Raw genomic sequence first — 15,996 nt, 5'->3', positions numbered from 1 at the left:
ATATGTTAAAAAGCACCGGCCCCATTATAGATCCTTGAGGCTCCCTGCGGTTTCTCTCTTTCCACTGTGCAAATTGACCATTTATGCCTACCTGCTATTTCCTATCACTCAGCCACTTGCTAATCTACAAAAGGATGTCTCTGCTTATGCCACGACTACTTAACCTTTTGCAGGAGCCTTTGATTGGGGACTTTACAACCTGTGTTATAAAAAGGTCTAATTACACAAATCTTTACTCCGTTTACTTACTGACATTCTCTCTCTCGATTTTTTTTGCGGAGTTGGGAGGTAGGCTAGCATTTCTCTTGCATGTCTGATTCTGTTCCTGAAATAGTATCTGCTGCATGTATATATAAAAGCAACCAACTTTCCATCTCTTTCTAGCATTACCAAGAAACAGAAGCCAGGGTGGTTCCACTGGATAGAACAAGCTGCCTGACATGCAGGACACATCTCAGAGAAAGAGGGGCCTGGACCTGTCCCTCAGCCCAGCCAAGGATGCTGTTTTTGAACAACACCTGCACTTTGAATCTTGGCAGTATGCAACACATTTTACAATCCTCCTCCTCCTCGACCTCCTCCTCCTCCTCCTCCTCCTCCTCCTCCTCCTCTTCTTCTTCATCCTCACAATCCACCCATCCTACTTTACAGAAAGCTGCAGCTCAAGAATAATTAATATATATATTTAAATATGATCTCTTTATTTCATTTTTTAAATGTAATAAGCTGCAAGTAAAAAACAAGCAGATAAAATAGGCACACCAATGCAGCCAGCCCCCCTCCCAGACAGCAACAAAATGCTGAATTGCTAATGCCTTTATTAGTATGAATTTTACCCAGGTCACAATCTGATGGGGGCAGGAGAAATACAAATTAGAAAGGGATCTGCAGCCACAGAATATGTCCTTTGCAATGTTAAGATGCACAGAGAGGCAATAGATCCTGTTTCAAATAACCCTCACCCCTACCCCACTACCTGCTGGAGTTGGGTCAGCTGTTTCCTCTGATGCTTTTACCAGTTCACTGTAGGGTCCTAATTCCTGAACTTGGCAAGGGAGAGTGGCAGCAGACCTTAGCCAGTCTTTAGACCTTGGAAAGGAAACTTGCTGTGAGTTGCTTTGGAAACTGAACATCCTCCATAGCTGTTTACATTGATACGTCCATGTTCCAACATGTTCTCAAAGTGCTTCACAAACAGCAAGAATGTAAACACATAACCCTCCTCTCTGGTGCTAAATTATATCAGGAGCAGGGATTTCACCTCCCTTAGGTGCAGCTTAGTGCATCCCCCAACACCCAGGCCCCGAGTTGGAATCCTACCATTAAGGCAAGGAAAACAGGTTAGCGGAACCTAATCAGATCAGGGCACTTTGTATCAATAGAGGAACATTTTGACCCTCCAACTGTTGTTGGATTTCAGCTCCCATTACTCCTAGCAAGCAAGACCCAGGGTCAGAGGTGATGAGAGATCAAGTCCAGCATCACCCAGAGGGCTGCCAGTTCTTCACCTCTGCAAGAGACAACCCCTCTCCTTGCAACCTCAGCCCTTGTACACGGAAAGGTAAAGCCTGAGGGCAAATGAACCGCAACAGCAGTGTGGGAGTTTGCATGTGCCAGAGTCCCTGTTGCATCTCATCTCCAGAGCTCCTTGCTCAATGCAGGCTCCTGTTCCAGCCCTTGTGGAAAGCTGTTCCCATTAGCTTAAAAACTAACAGACTCAAGCACTTTCCTCAACATGCACTCACTCTAACAAGCTGCAGTTGATCCCTCAACCAATATCTACTCATTCGTCTTGGAGCTTTAAAATCAAAGCTCCAGTTTGCAGCAGAGGTTAAGCTATGCAGTAAGTTTGTCCTCCCGGCCCCACCACGCTGCTGCCCACTCAAATTGCTTCTAGGCTCCACCACCCAGTTTCTGGAAGAAACATGAGGCTGCGTGCACATACTATGGGGCAGCTGCTTGGCAAATAGATTAGAGCATGTCTCCGTGGCAGATCCCCACAATCCCAGTTTGGTGCCTTTGTGCACAAGCAGGAAAATGATACACACAGACACACACTGCCATACAGTGGTACCTCAGGTTAAGTACTTAATTCATTCCAGAGGTCCGCACTTAACCTGAAACTGTTCTTAAACTGAAGCACCACTTTAGCTAATGAGGCCTCCTGCTGCCGCCGGAGCACAATTTCTGTTCTCATCCTGAAGCAAAGTTCTTAACCTGAAGCACTATTTCTGGGTTAGCAGAGTCTGTAACCTCAAGCGTATGTAACCTGAAGTGTATGTAACTCAAGGTACCACTGTACTAAGGGGAAATCAGGAAAAATGCACTGCAGCTAGTGGAAATGTGGGGTGCTGAACGAATGCATCCGAGGCCCAAATGGCATGCAGATGTACCCCTGGGTCCTTCAGTGACCTAGGCCAGGGGTAGGGAACCCTCCAGGTATCTCTATCCCTTGGGACTCTTCCCACAGCACACCAGCCCTGCTCTGCTCTCTCCACCAGCACATTTCCCCAGCTGGAATAGGTCCTTTGACTGCGATGTTGCCTCTTCCTTGCCTTGATAAAGGCAGGCGTGTGTACTGTATATGAAAACCTCTTACTGCGTGGCTGGAATACAAAAGGCAAGACTCTGTTGCCCCACCCACTTTGGGCTCCAGCACCCCACCCATTGGCATACGGCCTCCGTAAGACTGCGCATGAGAGAATGCAGCCCTCGGGTTTAATAAAGGCTCCCCAGCATATCCTTTGCCTTTGGCTGGTAGCAAGGCAGCACTGCGGCCTCGGGATGAGGCGGCTTCCTGCTTCCAGGAAAGGTTCTGCGGCAGCTGAAGAAGGAGTAGGCAAGCCACCTGACACAGCAGCAGCCCAAGAGGGAAGCTTGCATCCCCCATCCTGCCGCTTCCATGAACAGACCTGGAGGGAAGTCTGTGGTGACCCATGCTAGGTCCAAAGAGGCCATGGCTTGAGGGTGGGGGCAGCGTCCGGGGCTTCCTTCTGTTCCGCCACCTGGGGGCAACTGGAGGTTCCCCTCCTGCCTGCCGCCTTCAGAGAATGATTTGATTCTTGAAGCTGCGGCTCAGTTCCTTGTGGGGCAGAACGATGGAGTTGAGGATGACAACTTCAGCAGGGATGGTCACATTGCAGCCTGTCGAGGAGGGAGCAGCAAGAGGCATCAGCAAGTGGGTGGGTGAGAGGGAAAATGCAGCCAACACAAAAGAGACAAGCGAAGGAAAGTATTCTTCTTTTGCAGGGAGGTACAGGGGAAAGAAGAGAGTTTAAAGTGGGCAGACGCTTACCCAGAATGGTGATGGATGGGGTGAGGCGGCCATCCCGAAAGAGAGTCTCGCTGTCAATCTTTGCGTAGGGATCGTTAGGGTTGGGGTCGCTGGGAGTACCCTCTACGCGAGCCCAGCGTCCTATGGTGCTATCCCAGCCCACAATGCTGTTGAGCACACATGTATGGTCCTGGGAAAAGGGGACAGGAAAGAAAGAACAGGCACTAACATTGGGGTGGGGAACCACCAGCCCTTGGGCCAATCCTGGCCTGCCAAGGGTTCCCATTTGGCCCACAAGGCCATTGTCCTCCAAACCACACCCACCCGTGATGTCAGATGAAGGAGGGCAGGACCTTCTCCTTTAAGTGAGAGGACAAAGGAGCCTGTACAATTCTGGCTTTTTCTTCCTCTCCCCCACCATTTCCTACTTAAAGGAGAAGCCAACTGCTCTAATACAGTTCCTGCATTCCTTGTATGCTGCAGGTGGCATCACCCTGGGATTCAGCAATCTTGCCATGGATGCTACTAAGACTGGTGTTAATCCTTCAGACAGTCCAGGACATAAATGGTGCTTATAAAACACTTAAAAGGAATGTGGAAATCACTGTGGGGAAATCTAAGGTGTAGCTTTTCCCAGACACTCATCAAACTTTCTTTTCCACTTTTAACAACCCCAGCTACTGGCTCAATTGATTTTCTACAGGAACAAACAACTCCTCTATTTATTCAGGAACTTTGTAGAGCTGTTAAACAAGGATTACTGGAGGCATGTGTGGAGGAGCACTTTCAGCGTTTAAAAGCCGCACCATAAAAATATCAAAACTGCCCTCCGAAACACAGGGCCAAATTAGAAGCGGTGTTAAATGCATCTCTGCATTTAATGTGCACTTTTAAAAAACAAAGTTTATTGAGACAGAGGGAGAGTTTGACCTTCTCCACCCCCTGCTGTGGTTGTGATGGAAATGGCACCTCCCAAACTGCCCCGCTTTCCCTCTCAGTGCAAAGAGCAGCTGTGGAAGAGTGGGTTTTTTCATCATGGCCACAGCAGGGGGGGAAAGAGCTGAACTCCACTTCCCTGCCTGCCACAATGCCAATAACCGTTATTACACCCCCTTCCCATGGATATTTTCATTTTCTTTTTTTTAAGCACATGAAAAATGCAAACACACACTTAACTTCTCATCTACTCTGGCCCTTAACGAAGGAGTAAATCCGATTCAATTCAGCAGGACATATTTCATGCTTAGGGTTGTACTGCACATTTAATGGGAAATGTATGGAAGAAGCTGCCTTGTACCACATCAGGCCACTGATCCAGCTATTGTCTGACTAGCAACCCCTCTTCAGAATTTCAGTCAGGACTTCTGCAGCCCTCAAGATGCTGGGTGCTTTTAGAGATGGAACATACCAAGAAAATAAAGGGGGAGGATATAGGGCATCAATAATTTCCCCTCCTAAATTCTTAATAGCCCCGCTAAATTTTTTTATAAATGATGCAGCACTACAGATTTACAAATCTTTTACATTTCTCATGAATCCACAGCTTCAGCTGCATTTGTATGTCTTCGTTGATAATACATAAATGAAATTACCTCCGTAAGTGGGGGCCAGGCCGGGCAGGGGAATACCAGACTTTGCAGTGCACTAGTGCCACCTGCAGGGCATTAGCAAAACAACGAGAAGCAAAGCAAGAGCTGACCTAAGCCAAAAACAGCCTCCTGCCTCTGATCAGAGATGAGACTTCTGAGGTCCTCCAGATCTTCTCTGATGACAACTCCCACCATCCCTGACCACTGGCCATGCTGGCTGTGGCTGATGGGGTTCCCAAAAACATCTGGATGGCCACAGATTCCCCATCCCTGTCTTAGAGCTACAAAGTGCCAACCCCAATCCAGCAGCAGTAGTACAACGATCCTACCAATGTGTAAAACACGGGTGATGGTGGGCTGAGCCTACACACAGTGCCAAAATAATTAAGTAAAAAGTGCAGTTTGCAGAGGGGTGGGGAGAAAATAAGAAAAACGTTCCTAAAATTGCTAGGCATCGCTGCAGGGATCTTGTTGCTGGCTGTCACTTTTAACAAGCATTTTAAACGGTTTCATGCAGATTCCTACATTTAGTGGAGGGATGGTGGATCTCTAAAATCGGGGAGGAATCAAATCAAAATGGCACAACTGGACAATGGGGAGGAAGCCCTATCAAAGTGATGTCACAGACAACATCCAATGGGTGGGCTGCCACAGTCATCCAACCACTGTCATGGCTGCAACAGGCAGCACCAGCTAGAGCAGAAAGGAAGTTATTTTTCCCCCTGTGATGAAACACCACTGTTTGAATTCTGCTTTGTGGAAAAGGTGTCTCGATCCCAAGCAACAAATGAGCAATAAAACCACACATTTGTTATACTAAGAACAATAGTCTGAGTAGTCCCCTAAGGTGATGCAAGACATTAGAACTTGACCCATTGGATCTTGGGAGCAATACCTACCTGGAGAGAAGCCCCATGCAGAATAATGGACTCACGGACACGCACGCCAGCGCCAATCGTCACCCCCTTCCCGATGGACACATTGGGACCTAGCTACAGGGAAAAGGCACAGGGTGGTCAGTGGCCCAGCGCAGGCCAATAGCCCCCTTAATCTGTATGCTCTCTTAAGTCCAGGGTATGTTCAGGGGCCCAGAGATTAAACCAAAATGCACAGATCCTTAAAATCTATCCCACACATGCTGGAGGCAGGCACAGAGTACACCTTGCCCATTACACTTACCACAGCGCTGGCATCCACTGAGGCTGCAGGATGGATATAAACATTCCCTGCATAGAAAAGAAGCAGCAACAGAGTTAGTTCTTCTCCTTACTCCACAATGGAGAAGATTCATTGCCACCCATCTGAAAGCATCACTGCAGAGATTCTGCTTTTCTACAACAAAGCGGGTTTCCAGCAGCAATGCTGAATACCTCTGTGCACGTTAGACTCTATAAAGCAAATAACCCAAACACACACTGCTGCCTAGATGGGTAGAAACTCCTTTCAAAGACAGATAGCTGCCTTGCCATAGTAGCTTGGGACAAACTAAAGAGAGAGCATATAATGTATATAATATTCTGTTTTACAATTTAGAATACTCATTTAAACATCCTTAAAATATCAATAACGTCCCTTCTTCTCTTTCCAAGGTTCATTTTGCATATAATAAATCCCTGCATATTTTACAAAAACTAAACCATTCAGTATTCCATTATTACATCCATCAAAACTTATTTACACAGTTGAATTTATCTTAATGCTGCCAACGTTTTCAAGTGTACACAATTTCCCCCATATATTCAATGAACGTTTTCCAATTTTCTCTAAATGTATGTTCTTCTTGTTCTCTTATTCTATATGTTAAGTCTGCAAGCTGCGCAGCTTGAAAACTAAAGACTCTCACCAAGCACAATTATGGGGAGAGAAGGAGTGCTCTTGTGAAAACTGATGGTTTTCTAATAATTCCAGTGTAAAGCACAAAGGAGCAAGATAGAAAAAATTGCTGTGGAGATACAGATGTTTAATTTGTATTCAAGCCCCTTCCTTTGTACCCTTGCAATCTCCTCTTTTCTTACTAATTTTTACTGATTCAACATAACATATAACTATACGAACAATAAAATAACTACACACATAGCACATTCAGTACAAAAACAACAACATAAAATTTGAGATGTGGTTCTACATAGCAAATTTTTTAAGATGGGTCTATATAACCCAACGGGGGATGAGTCATTGGAGGAGTACTTATATGACTCTCACTCTCTCTATATATCTATCTTTCTATGTATTGATGCAGGATTTGGAATTTTAGCTTTGTATTATTGCACTGATTTGCTGTTCTTTGTATTTGTCACAGCCTTCAATGTTTTATCAAGTACAATTCTGGCAGGCTCTAAAACCAGGTCTAAGAGCTCCAAGTCAGCCACCAGAAGATGATGGCTGAAGACGGTTGCATGAAACACACAGAAAACAGGCAAACATTTCCCAATTTACTAAACCTATTCAAAAGCAATGCAAAAGGGATAAACACTTAAAGGAGGCACATCACACGCTTTGGAGCAGCCTTCCTGAACCCGGTGCCATCTAGAAGCTGTTGGACTACAACTTCCATCATTTCTGACCATTAACCATGCTGGCTGTGGCTGATGGTAGCTGGAGTCTAGCGACGTGCAGGCATGACCCAAGCCCCTTGGAAACTGTACCACCAATATGGCCTCTACCCAGCAAACCTGTTTTCAGATGCTACGGCCCCTTTATGTTGTGGAACAAAAGCAGAATTATCTCATCCTACCAACATCATACATTCGTGGTTTTCGTCTCCCACATGGGGAAAGAGGGAGCCAGTACCTCGGATGGTGGGTCCACCAGGTTGGTTCTGGGCAAGTCTTTCTGGGTGGCACTGGCTGTAGCAACCCAGATACAGGCGACTGGCATAGATTGCAGACCTGGCAAAGAGAACAAGCCAGAAATTACACCTGGCACCTGCCTCCAAATGTAGCATCAAGTCCGTGAATGCCTTTGTCCTATTGAGGACAAAGGAAAATGAATGAGTGCCTCACCAAAAAAATAAAGCCTATGATCAAAAGAAGAAGAATCCTTTCTTCCTGGGATGGAGCACAGGACATTTTTATCCTGCCTCATTCAGCTGGCAGTATCTCCTGTAAACCCAATTCTGCACCTTCCCAGGGAGTTCAAATTTTCTTGCCTTTCATTTGAAAAATTGGACTCTGGCCATCCATGTGACAGAAACACAAATTCTAAGCTCAAAAGCTAAATTGTGGGAAATCAGAATTGCACTTGTTCTGCTTCAGGGATCTACATATTTATTAGTTTGGATCCCTGCCCCCTGCCAATTTTGGGACAACACTTGAGAAAAGAGAAAGAGGGAGGAATATCGAGTCTGGATCCACACATACGAGAGCGAGGCTGGAGGACTTGTGCCCCCGCCACAATGCTGTTTGATTCAAACGCCCATCAGCCTCAGCCAGCATGGCCAGGGGCGATGGGAGCTGGAATCCAGCAACCTCTGGAAGGCCACAAATTCCTCCTCCCTGGGCTTGTGACTACAGAACAACAGTCATGGAGAAAGAACATTTTGGATTTGGAAGGTTTTAATAACATTTTTGGGTGGCATGCATATTTGTGGTATGACAAGGTTAAAGCACATAAAAGTTTTAAAAATCATATTGTCAGAAAAGCACTACTAAATGTCTGGGACAGATATAAAGACTTGCTGGAAAATAAAACTCCAAGGTGGCTGTCGCCAATGGAAGCTAAGGCAGTTAAAAAGTTAAATATGGAGTCCAAGTGGCCAAGATACTGGGAAATTTTGGAAAAGGAAGGGGACAAATTGAGATTGCAGAGTTTTGAGAAATTAAAAGGGAAGGTGAGAGACTGGTTCCACTACCATCAAATAAATGAAGCGTTTAAACTGGACAGTAAAATTGGCTTCCAGGTGGAAAAATCAAAATTGGAGACAGAACTGTTAGAACCCAGTACTAAGAATTTGTCCAAAATGTACAATTTGCTGCTGAAATGGAATACACAAGATGAAACGGTTAAATCGGTCATGATTAAATGGGCTCAGGACATTGGTCATAATATCTTGTTTGCTGATTGGGAAAAGTTGTGGACCACCGGGATAAAATTTACGGCATGTAATGCCTTAAGAGAAAACATTATGAAAATGATATATAGGTGGTACATAACCCCAGTCAAGCTTGCAAAGATTTACCATGTGCCTGACAACAAATGTTGGAAATGTAAAGAAACTGAAGGTACATTTTTTCATCTTTGGTGGACTTGCCCGAAGATTAAGGCATTCTGGGAAATGATCTATAATGAACTTAAAAAGGTATTTAAATATACTTTCCCCAAGAAACCAGAGGCCTTTCTCTTGGGTATTGTCGGCCAAGGGGTGTTAAAGACGGATATAACTTTCTTTATGTATGCTACAACAGCAGCTAGAATACTCATTGCGAAGTACTGGAAGACGCAAGAACTACCCACACTGGAAGAATGGCAGATGAAGGTGATAGACTATATGGGCTTGGCAGAAATGACGAGCAGAATCCGAAACCAGGGAAGAGAAGCAGCGCAAGAAGAATGGAAAAAATTCAAGGACTATTTAAAGAAATATTACAAAGTTAATGAAAGTTAGAATGATGTTGGACTGGAAAGTAAATGGTTACTATTAGCAATGGTTAAGACAAGGAGAATAAGGAAGAATAGTCTAAATTTAAATTAAAATAAGGGAAGATTTGCTGAACAATCGATAAGAATTTGGAATACAGAAAGGGGAGGCATGAGGAAGTCGGGGAAGATAGGATATGAAATTAGGATATGAAATGATACATGTTTTTTGTTTTGTTTTTGTTTTTGTATGTTTATGTTTGTTGTATTGTGTTTATATGGAAAAATAAAAATATTATTAAAAAAAAAAAAACAGTCATGGAGAAAGAAAGAGAGGCTGTGATCAGGGTCCATGGTCAGCCCCCTCCCCCCCGCCAACCCATCCATTTCCCAATATAAGAAATAACTCTCAGGAGTTTCTCTTTGGCTTTTGTGTTGTCACCATATTCTTACGGTCCCCTGCCTCCAAAAAAAGCATGCAGGTATCTGATAAAGGTAAGAAAAGCTCAGATCCACAGAGAGAAAAATGTGATTCAATGTTTGGCTATCTCACAGGCAGGCTTACAACCACCTCCCAGGCTTGTACCTCCCTCTACTTCCCCTTACCCAGCGGATTTGATCTGGCTCCAGAACCCCTCCGTCTTGTAGGCAAAGAGGCGTCCCTGCCCGGCAAGGGCTGTGAAGACATCCTGCTCCAGCCTGATGGCTTCAGCTCGTTGCCAGCCATTGGTGCTCTCCTCCCTGTGCGAACAAGGCATACAAAGGGTTAGGGGCCACATGACTCGCTGGAAAGGTGATGTGTGGCCAGCAAGAAAAGGCATTTCTCTAGGTCAGGGAAAACAACCAATCAAGTACAGCAACAGCAGATCCTTCTGCTACTGAGGATGAGGAACCTGAAGCACTCTGGAGGTGGCTGGACTACAACTCCCATCATCTCTGGCCCTTGGCCATGCTGGGAATTGGAGTCCATCCAACAACATCCCGAGGGCCACAGAGGTTTGCCCATCCCTGGGAAGCCAAAAGCCAGTTCTAAGCCTAAGCGCCCAAGTCCCATGGAGCAGAGAAGCACAAAAGCACTCAGGAGACGAGGAATGCAGGAGGAAGGAGGAGATGGACACTTACCCAAGGCATGCGCCCCTAAATGTGGGCAAGGGGTGGCACGAGGAGGAGATGGATGAGACACAGAGAGAGGGAAGAGAAACAGAAAGAGAGAGAGATGATAAGTGACCAGATGTTGCTGCCAGGAAGCAGGAAGGAACAGCTAAGAAAGACACTCACAGAAGCAGCTCCTGCTGGTTCCGTTGGAAGACAGCGCCAATGTGATGGAAGATGGCCGGCGTGAACAAGTAGATGCCACAGTTGATGAGCTCGCTGACAAAAGTGCTGGGCTTCTCCACGTAGTGCAGGACCTGGAGAAGGAAGGGGACACGTAGGTGGGGCAGAGAAGGAAGAGTCTTGGGAATTGCACCATCCAGTGCTGGGGATTGCTCTGCTTGAGCCAGGCTCCAGAGAACAGCAGGCAGGAAGGTTGTGCTGGACGGGGTACAGGAATAGGGGAGACTGTGGACAGTCTTGGCTCTTCAACTCTCATCAGCCTCAGCCAGCATGGCCAACACTCAAGGCTGATGGGAGTTGTAGTCGGATAGCCTCTGGAAGGCACAGGTTCCTCATCCCAGGTGGAGCAGCTCTCTACTGGGGCATGCCTGCTGCCCAGTCTTCCCTCCAGACCTCCACATACCTCATGCGTCTCAGTGTTCGCCACAATGCAGCCATAGTTCAGGGACTGCTTTCTGTTGGCCTAGGGACAAAAAAGAAAAATGGTCACAGGAGCATTACCAGGGGGTGAGAGGGATTAGAGAAGAATTTGCAGGACAGGGTTGCCAGGAGCACTGGGACTGGGATCCTAGCAAGGCAACCATTTTGCCCCACAAAGGCTAGGAACCTGCAGCTAGCCCTCAAACTGCATTCCCAAAGCCAGGGAAGGGGGACCTCTCCATCAGCGACCAAACTCCAGCTCTCACCAGCAAAATCAGTGCGGTCAGGGATGATAGGAGTGGTAGCCCACCAAGTATCAAGAGAGCCAAAGGTCAGTGTGGTGTAGTGGTTAAGAGCAGTGGACTTGTAATCAGGTGAACTGGGTTTGATTCCCTGCTTCTCCACATGCAGCTGCTGGGTGACCTTGGGCCAGTCACACTTCTCTCAAGTCTCTCAGCCCCACTCACCTTGCAGAGTGTTTGTTGTGAGGGAGGAAGGGAAAGGAGAATGTCAGCCGCTTTGAGACTGCTTAGGGTAGTGATAAAGTGGGATATCAAATCCAAATCCAAAATCCAAACACAATCCTGTGCCAAGCAGCACCCTCTTTCCAAGCCCACAGCGCTGTCAGCATGAGAGGCCAGGGCTGTGCCATTACCGTGGTGCCCAGCATGAGGAAGCTGTCTGGATTGCCAAGTTGCCGGTGGAAGCTGAGCATCTCGCCCAGAGGGAATTCGGAGCAGACGTCAGCGTTCAGCACAAAGAAGGCTTCAGGGTTACCCAAGAGGATCTGGTCCCGGAAGTGGTAGATGCCGCCGCCTGTGCCAAGCGCAGCATATTCCTGCAGATACCTACACAAAACAGGAGGCTGCTAAGGCCCTTCCCTGCAGGGGGAGGAATTGCTTGTGCCAAGGTCTACTAGGCCAAATGCGCCAGGCTGTTTCAACAGGTGCATAGGGACCCAGAGAGCTGGCTTAGGCAGAGTCAGGCCACTAGTCCATCGATCGTAATACTGCCTACACTGGCTGGCAGCAAGTGCCCAGGGTTTCCGGCAAGAGTTTCTCCCAGCCCTATCTAGGGATGCCAGAGATTGCACCTGGGATCTTCTGCATGCAAAGCAGATGCTCTACCAGAGTTATACCCCCCTTTTCCAAAGGCTGTGTAGAATCAGGACCTGAATGGCAGGTTGTAAAGATGGAGCCCCTTCCTCTCTCTTTAGCAGTGCGACCAGCCCAAGGCATTTTGCTGTCTAAGACAGAAGACTGAATGGCTCTATCTCACTTCCTCTGTCCTGTTGCATAGCATCCAAGGATGAGCAAATTATTTTGGTACCTGAGGCAGAAAAACCCCACAAGCACCACCACTCCTCAGCAAAAGCCTCCCCACCACTGCATTTATTATGAAAAAAAATAATCAATGCATTTAAATACCCAAACAATCTGCTGCCCTTTCATGCAACCCAACATCAGCTGCCTGAAGTGGCTGCCTCATTATGTCTAGTGGTTGAGCCAGCACTGTGACCACCCACCTGATGGGTATTTTGAACTCTTGCTGGGCTGACACCAGGAATCGGCTGAGGGCCTCATTGGGCTGATAGAACCCAATCAGGAGAATCTCCTTCATGTTGGCCACCTGCAGAGAAGGGAAAGGAAGATGGAGCAACCACTGGTTGGCATATGAAGCCAAGAGCAGGAGAGCTAAAATATTCTTACTTGCTCAGTTTATTGCATGTTAGAGCACAAGGCAACTTGCTGGTCAGCTCACCTCAAAAGCAATATTTTAAAGTGAGAAAAGGTTCAGAAAAGGACAACCCAAATTACCAAGGGGGTGGAACAACTCCCCTATGAAGAACAGTTGCAGCGTTACGGACCTTTTCTTTTTCTTTTAGAGAAAAGGCGAATAAGAGGTGAATTGAAATAAGTTTAGAAAAGTTTGCACAGCATGGAGAAAGTGGACAGAGAAACATTTTGTAACATATCTTAACACTAAAACTTGTAGACTGGAAGATTCAAGACAGACAAAAGTCCTTCATGCATCACAAAGTTAAAACAGCGGTGCTCGCTCCCACAGGAAGCAGTAATAGCCACCAACTTTAAGGCAGGATTAGTCAAATTCATGGAAAAGACATCAAGGACTCCCAGCCACAATGGCTGCTGTGTCCTGCCTCTCCTGTCAAGAGACATTATGCCTCTGAATACCAGTTTCTGGAAACCACAGGTGGGCAGAGTGCTGTTGTGCTCATGTCCATCTTGCAGGCTTGTCACAGGCATCTGGTCAGCCACTGGGAGAAGAGGACAGAGGCCCAGATGGGCCACTGGCCTGATCCAGCGGGCTCCTCTGGTGTTTTTATGAACTCCCTCCTCATGGTGTCAGCTTAATTCCTCTTCCATACCTTAGTGCATGCCTCAATGTGGTGCTGTATCATAGGCACTCCTGCCACAGGGAACAAGGGCTTGGGCACCTCAAAGGACAATGGCCGGAAGCGGGTCCCTGCAAGAGAAAAGGTTACCACAGAATTGTAGGCTGTCTCTCATCAAATTCACAAATGAGACAGGAGACACACAAATCATGGGCTGCCTTGAGAGGAATGGCTGCCACCAGAAGAGGAACAAGGGAAGCCAATGTCACTCTGAGGCTCCTGAAGAGCAGCAGGCAACTGAAGCCAAGGCTGAGAAATGGGAGTGACACCAGGTGGGCCAGAGGAGGGGAAGAGAAGGCATATTCATGTGAGAGCAGGGCAGAATTCACCCTTCACATACAGGAAGGGATAAGGAACAAGCAGGCTTCTGAACACACACAGGGTGTCAGTCCCTCACCAAGTTACTATCCCACATTTCCTCCAGGGAAATCAAGGCGGCATACATGGTTCCCTCCCTCTCCATTTTATCCTCACAACAACCCTGTGGGGTAGGTTAGCAAGTGACTGGACCAAGGTCACCCAGTGAGCTGCATGGAAATTCGAAAACAGGTCTCCCAGGCTTGAGGACATAGTCAACTCCCTCTCGCACACCCACAGCACGTGGGGAACCGGCTTCCAGGAGGAAAGCCTGCCCCCCCTTCTCCTCTCCCTGACCTTAGACTCGGCTCCCCCGCCCCTCGAGACACAGGCTCAGGCCACGTCCCTCCGCCTGACCCCGCAAGCCCCATGGGCGCCGCAGGTGGGGCAAGCGAGGGGCGGCGGGTCTGCTCTGATGGGCAGGTGCACCGGGCGGGAGGGAAGCAAAGCTCGGCCGGCCGCTTTAGGGTTGCTGGAGGCCCTCACCTTTTTGGGGGCCGCCTATGAGGACCACGGCTTTCAGCATCGCCCTCTTCGTCTGGGGGCGCGCAAGACTGGAAGGCAGGGCGTCCCGCGAAGGATCGCGGCGAGAGAGGCAGCCGTGCGCAGCGCCGATCCTGCGTCCCCTCCTCGCCGAGTTCTGCTTCCGAGCACGTGAGAATGCCACGTCACCGCTGGCCGGGTCCGCGCAGGGCGGGCCTTGAGCGATCCAGTCGGCGCGTCGCCGCGACAGAAGCCGGCCGGCCGCGCTGACGCGAATCCTCCCGGATTGGCTGTTTTCGCTGTCCGGGAAGGCTAGGGCGTTTGGGGTGGGGAGGAAGTTGCAAGCCGTGGGGCGGTTTTGTTCCCTTCCTCGCTGCCCCAAGAAGAGCAGTCCTGCTTTCGGGCTTCTTCCCACAGGCATCCGGTTGAGAGCAGATGGGCCACTGGCCTGCTCCAACAGGACTCGTAGGCTGCTTCACTTTGCGCCAGCCCATAGCTGTCAACTTTCAGATTTGAAAATAAGGGATCAGCAGCCTCGAAAATAAGGGATCAGCAGCCTCACCTGTCCCGGGGACAGTCTACGGGTTATCTAACAATCCGGGATAGCAGTGGGAAGCAGCGGGAAACGGCGCTGAAATAAGGGAATTTCCCGCAAAAAAAAGGGGAAAGTGGACAGCTATGCGCCAGCCTGCCCCAAGCCTGTTTTTGCAAAACAGGAATTGCTGCTCTGCCTGCCCAGGCTAAAAGGGATGGTACTTCGAGGACGGAACCAAGAATCAGTTCTCAGATTGCAGGCTTGAACCGTGCGAAGTGATTCTAGAGAGAATGCAGATTACTGAGCATGGGCAGACGGCTTCCTCTCTCCATTTGAGTAAGTGCAGTCAGCCCTCACCATTAATGCAGTGCAAGGATTAGCCACCAATCGGCAAAGCCTGCAAAAAAACCCTTTCGGAAGAGAGCGGCTCCACTTGGGAGCTCAAATGGCAGCCAACCCTATTGGAGCTTGTGCAAATTCCTGCCTTGCTTGCAAGGTACAAGCACATTTTAAGCCAGGTCTGGCATACACGGTGGGTGTGGGGCAGGTGAATGTGGCTTCTTACTTATTTGCAGGATGATTTGCACTTCTGATTAAAAGATGGACTGCTGATTGAGGATCTTTTTTAAAGCTTTCTGTGGTTTTACAAGCTGAACCCGTGCAGTTACAAGCAAGCACTACTGAATCCAATGGAGCTGGTCCCAGGATACTCTGCATAGAATTGCACCCTAATCCTAATAACTTTTAGCATTATGTTCTATATTGGTGTTTGTGTTACAATAATCCATCAAAACCAACACATTTGTCTGCCATTTTTTGACTTTTCCTGGGATGTCTTGCTAGTGGGGCCGTTGTGATAAGCTGATGTACTTCAAAATTTACTATACACTTGCTGGACTGTGATCCACTACAAGATGCTCGTTTGTAGAAAGCACTCTGCACATACCCAGAAGCACTCTTCATTACTATTCCCTAGTACATGCCCTGCCAGGCATGGCATCATTTGTGAGAG

The 15,996-nt window shown here is 47.8% G+C and overlaps 1 protein-coding gene across 4 annotated transcripts; it reads right to left on the bottom strand.

The window, feature by feature from the left end:
- Nucleotides 1–680: 680 nt before the first annotated feature.
- GMPPA (GDP-mannose pyrophosphorylase A) lies at nucleotides 681–15,021 on the bottom strand. 4 transcript variants are annotated; one of them, XM_083591056.1, is made up of 13 exons: nucleotides 14,453–14,999; nucleotides 13,583–13,680; nucleotides 12,719–12,822; nucleotides 11,849–12,041; nucleotides 11,177–11,236; nucleotides 10,717–10,847; nucleotides 10,561–10,575; nucleotides 10,045–10,179; nucleotides 7,654–7,751; nucleotides 6,043–6,089; nucleotides 5,763–5,855; nucleotides 3,296–3,464; nucleotides 681–3,144 (listed from the first exon to the last, which is right to left on the bottom strand). In XM_083591056.1, exons 1-13 carry the CDS (start codon nucleotides 14,868–14,870, stop codon nucleotides 3,044–3,046), a joined length of 1,662 nt encoding a protein of 553 aa, XP_083447182.1. In that variant the 5' UTR covers nucleotides 14,871–14,999; the 3' UTR covers nucleotides 681–3,043. The 4 variants fall into 4 exon arrangements, with proteins under 4 accessions (XP_083447182.1, XP_083447184.1, XP_083447183.1 ...); XM_083591058.1 differs by lacking the exon at nucleotides 5,763–5,855 and having other exon boundaries at nucleotides 14,453–15,021; XM_083591057.1 differs by lacking the exon at nucleotides 10,561–10,575 and having other exon boundaries at nucleotides 14,453–14,992.
- Nucleotides 15,022–15,996: the final 975 nt, after the last annotated feature.

Source organism: Podarcis filfolensis (genome assembly GCF_964270895.1).
Source record: "Podarcis filfolensis genome assembly, chromosome: 1".
Lineage (NCBI taxonomy): Eukaryota > Metazoa > Chordata > Lepidosauria > Squamata > Lacertidae > Podarcis > Podarcis filfolensis.
Note: the sequence above shows the minus strand (reverse complement) of the source record. Positions and strands in the feature narration are given on the sequence as shown.